The 7,952-nt window shown below is 40.0% G+C and overlaps 1 protein-coding gene across 1 annotated transcript in view; it reads left to right on the forward strand.

The window, feature by feature from the left end:
• LOC109951794 (neuroligin-4, X-linked-like) overlaps window positions 1–6,592 on the forward strand; it is a 236,133-nt gene extending 229,541 nt beyond the window's left edge. Inside the window, 2 exon segments of the mRNA XM_020586479.1 lie at window positions 5,201–5,858; window positions 5,860–6,592. Of these exon segments, the coding sequence (XP_020442135.1) occupies window positions 5,201–5,858; window positions 5,860–6,090 (889 nt within the window). The 3' untranslated portion in view covers window positions 6,091–6,592.
• The last annotated feature ends 1,360 nt before the right edge of the window (window positions 6,593–7,952 follow it).

Here is a 7,952-nt window from a genome sequence, read left to right on the forward strand (position 1 = left end):
AGCTGCATCATTGAGAGCATCTTGACCAGCTGCATCACTGTCTGTTATGGCAGCACTACTGCAAGCGCCTGCAGAGAGTGGTAAAGACTGCGGAGAAGATCACCAGGACTCCACTGCCCTCTCTGCAGAGCATTTACCACCGCAGGGTGCGTAGAAAAGCTGCCTCCATCCTCAAAGATCCCACTCACCCCAGCACAGACTGTTCACCTCCCTACCCTCTGGCCGGAGGTTCAGAAGTGTGAAATGCAGGACCACTAGAGTGAAAAACTCTTTCTTTCCCTCTGCCATCAGACTCCTAAACAGCTGAGGAGTTTATTACCAGGAAATACGTGATGTACTGTTTACATTCTCAGTTTGCACATGCATAATTGCACAATGACTGTTGACTGCTGCACATGCTGCTCCCATGCAGCATACATTCTGTTATATTCTTATATATTTTTTATTATATTGCTGCATTTGTTGCTGCTTAAAGTGCCTTAGATTTTGTGTTACTTATTTATCTACTTTATATTTCATTTGTATTTTGTGGCATTCATTTTGGACAGCAAAGTAAGAATTTCATTGTACAGGGAAACACGTTTCCTAACTGTGCATGTGACAAATAAACACTTTGAACTTGAACTTGTATGTGGCAGGGAATCCAGGCAGTCACAAACTACGGGAACAAATTGACAAACAAGCCCCCCAGGACCACCCTCCTGGACAGCCTCAACAACTTCTATGCAAGGTTTGACAGGATGAACACAGATACCCCCTCAAAATTCCAGATCAAAAGATCAGTGGATGACACAACAGCTCTGGCTTTATTCCATACCCTGAAACACCTGGACAACAGCAGTATGTATGCTAGGATGCTCTTCCTGGATTACAGTTCTGCATTCAACACCATTCACCCAGGCAGGCTGATTGGGAAGATGACAGACCTCAGTGTACCAACTCCCACCTGTAACTGGATTCTGGACTTCCTGACTGAAAGACACAAAAACTGCACCTACAGCGTCAGGCACAGCAGGGTAGACAGTATCATCACACACAGAATAAGACTTTACAACAGCTTTTTCCCTGCTGCAGTAAGACTGATGGCTAATACGAAAATGTGAGAAATGGGAAAATATATGTATGTGCAATAACCCCTTACAAGACATGTGCAATAACCCCTCACTACCACACCAAGTGTAATGCCATATCAAACTCCACCATGTGAATTACTAAGCATGATGTTTGTAGACTTGTTTTCGTCAACAAAAATTATGACTAAATGTCGTCATCAATGAACCTTTATCATGTGACGAAAACGAGATGAGACGCAACGTAAATGCTGGTCATGTGACAACTATATTTACATGTATAATGCAATATTGTTGATGAAAAAACTATGTTAAAATGTCTCATTTTCGTTGACCTAAACGAAATGAAATGTTATGTTATTTTGTCTCGTTTAGTCATGTTATTATTATTATTTTGCAGTATTTCTGTTTCCTGTGTCTCACTTCAGGGGCTGCATCAGGTCACATTGCGTAGACGCAGGTGACATCACTTCCTTAAGCCCTACTCGTGGCATTATTTACAAGACGACAACAAACAAAGTTAAGTCTGACACAGACAAAGGGACCGATGGCCTGCCAGCCGGGGTTCATCTTTGGGAGAAAAGGAGGAAACGACATTTGGGAAAATATTTCTGGCATTGTCATGTAATGCTATTTTATTTGTTTTATTTTATTTATTTTATTTAAATTTATGTGTGTGTACTTCTAACATATTTGGTTGGTAAAATAAATGTACATTCAAATCAGAGCGTCTTCCGTGTCTGGAATCCAGACTCTGGATGTATCCTTGAGTTTATAAGGTAACAATAAAATAATAAGATAACCTTGTTTGAAATGGGTTTGGCTAAAAGAAAATTTTGGTTTTGCCTGTACTGCTAGGTACTTGTACTATATTGACTGGGTTAAATAGAATTGCATTACCAGAAAGAGAAACTAAATGTCATCAGTTTTTGGCGACTAAAACTAGATGAAAATAATCATGGATAATTTTGACTAAAATAGCACTAAAATGCTCAGACTTTTAGTTTACTGAAACTTGACTAGACTAAAAAGAGTATGAATGTGACTAAAACTAATAAAAACTAAAATGACAGCTTCACACAAACACTAGACTAAAATTAAAACAGGCCACCAAAAACAACTGTAGATGTTTGAAGTTCATGGTGGAAAATATTATTAACCTATTTTTGTGTATTGTGTTTTAATACTTTGTCGCCCATATTTAACTTTTCTATTGTAAGACTAAATGTTCTTTCTGGCTTTTGACTCCTTACCTGATTCCAAAAGGAGAGCTGCACAAGAATTCCTATATGCCTAGGCTTTCTGTTTATGCATAAATGGCAAATAAAAATCTTGAATCTAAAGTGGGTAATAATTAGCTAGTGGCTAATGTTGGAAGACACTGGATATTTGTGTAACTGACATTAAAAATTCAGTGGCTCTGATGTCATCAATCTCAACAAGAAAACACCAAGCTCATCCCAGCATGACAGAATGCTTATTGAACAGTTATAGCAAGAACAGCATGTGTCAGCATATATTCAGGTGAATGCTGTGGGGGCAGGTATGGCAGCAAAAGACTGAGCAGAACATTGACATTTTCTCTAGTGAGTGTTTGAAAAATTAAATTTGATTTTTAAATTTTAACTTTATTGTTCATGAGGTGCACACAAATTGTTACAGTGGGGTCCCTCATCAGGGGGTGAGAGACAATGACTCAAAGTGCAACCTCAGGTGCTAGTAAATAAGTGTCTTTATTGCAATATACATAGATGATAAGTAGACAAAGTCAATGGGTTAGGCGTGGTCCAAACCAGTGCTGAGCAGTGGAGGCTGAGAAGACCAGGATGGGCAGGTGAGCAGGAAGACGAGCGGTAGGAACCAGGAGGATCAGGTGAGTAGACAGGCGAGCAATAGGAACCAGGAGGATCAGTGGACCAGGATGACAGGTGAGTAGACAGGCGAGCAGCAGGAACCAGGATGACAGGTGAGTAGACAGGCAAGCAGCAGGAACCAGGAGGAGTAGTGAACGCCGTCAGGGGAGCAGAGTAGCGAATGCCATCAGGGTAGCAGAGTAGCGAATGCCGTCATTAACTGTTTGAAGACCACGATATGCTAACCCCTGGACATAGGAATAAAACTTAACCTCTCACACTAAGGTGGCATATTTGAAACATATTGAAGCTCCAAACACTGCTTGAGGTTGTATGACGGGGATATTCCCTCAGTAATTGACTACCATGAACCCCCTGAAACTTCCTCTTTCTCCTCTGCCTTCTCTGTATCTCTGTGCTTTTTGAGGCCCGTTACAGCCTTGCTGACAACTCCGTATCAATGTCAGCGTTAACCATAACAACAACCTCACCGTGTCGGTATCAAATGATCTGGCGAGGTTGGACCATCTGCCAGTGCGTTAAATAGGCAAAGCTTAAGGCAACAGTGGTGCAGTCGTCTCCCAACCAGCAAGTTGAAGGTTCAAATCTCGGTGCCAGCAATCCACATGTCAAAGTGTCCTTGGGCAAGACACTGAACACCCCCGTTGCCCCTGATGGTTAGAGCCATCAGTTGAGTTGGCGCCACAGATGGCTGCCATCGGTTCTGTACCGGAAACAAATTCCTTGTGTGTAACATACTTGGCCAATAAAGGTGATTATCCGTATCCTTAATCAGTGGGAACTAGCCTCAGCTATGCACCACACTCAGTGAGCTGCTGATTTAAGTGATGCGTGGTGCCTCAGCTGTGTTGCCTAGCCTGCATGACAAGAGGACAGAGAGAGAAAGGGGAAGAGAGGCAGGTTGCGCCGAGAGGACCTGACACAAATAATAAATTTCCATTTACTTTTTTTTCCTTTAAATTGGCAGCCCTGGACTTCCACAGGCTCACATATAGGTTACGTATGTTGTGACTCTATTCTATATTACACTTTAATTTTTTTTGTTTAATCTTCTCTTTATTTTGGAGTTTCCTGTTGTTGTTTTTGCATTTTGCTGTTAGACCATCAATATATGTAACTGTTTTATACTGACAAGAAATATACAGTAGTAGCTTAACTGTCATTATAAATGCACAAAAAATAATCCTTTTTTATGATCCTTAACAGAACACAAGGGTTAAAATAAATTTGTGAGGAGCTCTTGGAGTACAGTCAGGTTCAACTGTGTGTAGCTTCTTTAATTCCAAAACTAGACTCTTTTATATACATATTTTGTCACTTTACCTGTCAACAGTTTCTTAGAATTAGTTGGATTGGCAAGTAAGAATAAGCAAGTAAGTGAGCTGGACAGTATATTGACAACAGTAACTCCAAAGTAAGATCTAGAAGTGCATATCCATATTTCCATCCCGAGTACCATATGTAAAACCACATAAAATTCTTTCAGTTATGCACAAACAGAAATCCGCCCTAGCTGATTGTTTGTTTCTCATACAGGGTCAGACATTCAGCAGTGTTCCTTGGCAGAACAAGATGAGTTCTTCCTACACACACGAAGTCAAGAACAAACATACACTCAGAAACAGAGCTACCCAAACACTCCAGCGTGTCTGCTCTGAGGTTGTGGTCTAGCCTTCACTCCCCCTCACCTCTCTAAAGATAATGAAATTGCTCCCACATAGTCGCTAGAGAGATACCTCAATTGTAAACTACAAAAACAAAAAAACATGCTGTGTAACGCTGAATAATAAGAAAATGTGACAACAGACCTGAAAACGCATCGTTTCATAAAGGACAAAGAACATTTGTCAGCCTGTGCTTTTGCATTCTGAGTCACCTCGAAATGCATGGAATTTGAACAGAGAAAGCAAAAAAAAAAAAAAGTCAACTTTTTTGAGGTATGACTCATCTGCTCTAATAGACAGTTACCTTGTTGAATTGTATTATCCTGCTGCTTTAAGCTGAAATAAAAACCAATTTACAGAGTGACATAAAACATAAAACCACTTTTTAATATGGCTATTAAATGGTGATGAAGGTGAATGTATGTTTTACTGTCGTTTTTTTATGTGCCATTAATGTGTGGTGTCATGATGGATTTCGAGAGAGATGCCATATATTAATTAGCCAGCCCTACATCCTAGACTGTATACAGTTCAGCACTTTGATTTCATCTCTCTGATTTCAACTCTTCTGTATTGTATTTTTCTCTTTCAGGGATCCAAATCAGCCAGTTCCACAGGATACAAAGTTCATCCATACAAAGCCCAACAGGTTTGAGGAGGTAGCCTGGACCAAGTACAACCCCAAAGACCAGCTATACCTTCACATTGGCCTCAAACCTCGGGTTCGAGACCACTATCGGGCTACCAAGGTTGCGTTCTGGTTAGAACTAGTTCCGCATCTCCATAACATAAATGAATTTTTTCAGTACGTATCCACCACAACAAAGATACCCCCGCAAGACACTACCCCCTACCCTTACACAAAACGGTTCCCTGGCAAAAACAATTGGCCATCCACCACCCGCCATCCAGGGGTTTCCTCAGCCAACACCAAACAAACCACTGACCAACGCAAGAGTGGCGACCTGACTGAGGAGTCCACTGTGGTGATCGAGACCAAGAGGGATTACTCCACCGAACTCAGCGTCACTATAGCAGTTGGAGCCTCCCTACTTTTTCTGAACATCCTTGCTTTCGCCGCACTCTATTACAAGAAAGACAAACGCCGGCATGAGTCCAACCGGCGTGTTCCCACCCCACAGCGCAATTCTGCTCCAGCCAATGCGCCATCCGCCACCAACGACATGGCCCACCTGCAGAGCGAGGAGCTGATGTCACTGCAGATGAAGCAGCAGCAACTGGAGCATGAGAAATGAATGCGAGTCACTGCAGGCCCACGCCGCTCTGCGTCTCTCTTGCCCGCCTGACTACACGCTCACCTTGCGTCGGTCACCTGACGACATACCACTGATGACGCCCAGCACCATCACTATGATTCCCAACTCACTGGCTGGCATGCAGCCTCTGCACAACTTCAATACTTTCAGTGGCAGCCAGAACAGTACCAACTTACCCCACGGCCACTCCACTACACGGGTATAGCTCTGCGTGGACAGGAATGGCACTGAGCTACCTTTGGATAAGCCACTAACCACATAAAGCAAGCATGAATGACTGACTGTGGGAAGCACAGACTCCAAAGTCTCAGCAGATGTTATTTTGCTACCATGCCTTCTTGAAAATATATAAAGTATAAATTGATCATGAACTCATGAAAATGTTGAATGTTACTGTACTAGTAACTCTATTTGGAACCAAGTTTCATGGAAGGAGTTTTACCAAAAGAAATGGCAACCAGGGGATGTTAATATTCTTACATTACAAGATGAACAGTTTCTATGTGACAAAGGGACGCTTTGCAGAGGCTTCTGTGCCATAAATACACAATAGGAAGAAAGAGAACAATTGTTGAAATTCATGACTTCATGCATCAGACGCCTGAATCGGGCACAAAATTCTACACCCCAGCCTGAAATGTATTTATGAAAAACAAAAAAAGAAAGAAAAATGGTATATAGTTGTGGATGGAAATTTAAAAAAGAAAACATATATTAAAAGAGCTCCTTTTATTTATTTTATTTTGGCTGAGATCTTTTTTTCAGCTTGTTTTCTGTTCAGGTGTGTGTAAGCATATATGAAAGTTCTTAATTCTTTTTCTGATTTGCTTTATTTGATTTTTTTTCACGGAACAACCAAAATGCGAACACAATCCCATCCTTGGAGAGTTGCACATTGTGCGTCTTGTAGGTCATCACATAACTGTACTGTCTTGTATGTTGCTTTGCCTCCACTCTTTAGATGCCACACGTACAGTAAGAGTGAGAATACAGTAAGGACTGACTGGATCTCATCACCTGCCCATCATCCTGTTATTCTTCCAGTTGTTTTCTTTGTGGACTTTTTCTGTCTTGCAATCTCAGCACTGCCTGAGCTTACAATGTGACCAGCAATGTATTACTTAGAAATTTAAAAAAAGGCAGTTAATTTTTTTTTTGTATCAATATTAGTTGGTTTGTAAAGACATATGTTAGATATTTCAAATTGTCATATGCTAGCAATATGTAAAGTATTGTGCCAGGCTTGTAATATTTTGGGTTATCAAAGCAAGTGAATGAGTGTAAATATTAATTATTATGCAGTTAAAGCAAAATTAACCATTAATATTTTGTTTTGCATTACAAAAAATATAAGTATATCCAGTAGTTTGTCTTAATTTTTTTGCAGTTTCTGCCTTAAGTGATAATAGAGATATTTCCGGCTGGATACCTGTATAAATTTTTTCTGCAACATTTTTAATAAACTATCACAGTATTTTCTAAAAATAAATAAAGAAAAAAATGGAAAAAATACACATGGGAAGGTTACTGCATTTGATTGTTTGTTGTTTGTGCAGTTTGGGAAGTCTGTAAATTCTCAAATTGTGGCCTTTATTTAACTAACGGCATTGAGAACCAGCATTTTGAATCAGGCATTTATAAGGTTGCTCAGTCTTATAATGTTTTGGTCTCCCTGTTTTCTGATTTCCTATTAGTTACATTGCTGCTTTGTTTACCTTTTTAATAGAAATACTGTTTATCTTAAATTATTTCCAGTGTCTTCTATTTTATCAGTTTTTTATAATAATTAAGCTGCTGTCCATAAAATTCATTTTTTGTGCACAGATGTTACATACGAAATGCCTACCAGCCAGGAGTGGATATAGAAAATTTAGAACAGGTTGGCCAGGTTTACACATGTAAAAAGTGAATTAAACCCCTAGTTCTATGAAATAATAAACCATGTTTTGTGTAAAATTTATTTTAGACAATACAAAAAACAGTTTATGTAAAAATAAGACACACATACTGCTGTGCTCCTTACTTGGTCCTCCTGCATACATGATGTAAAATAAAACTATCCATCCA

Source organism: Monopterus albus, unplaced genomic scaffold (assembly GCF_001952655.1).
Source record: "Monopterus albus unplaced genomic scaffold, M_albus_1.0 scaffold409.1, whole genome shotgun sequence".
Lineage (NCBI taxonomy): Eukaryota > Metazoa > Chordata > Actinopteri > Synbranchiformes > Synbranchidae > Monopterus > Monopterus albus.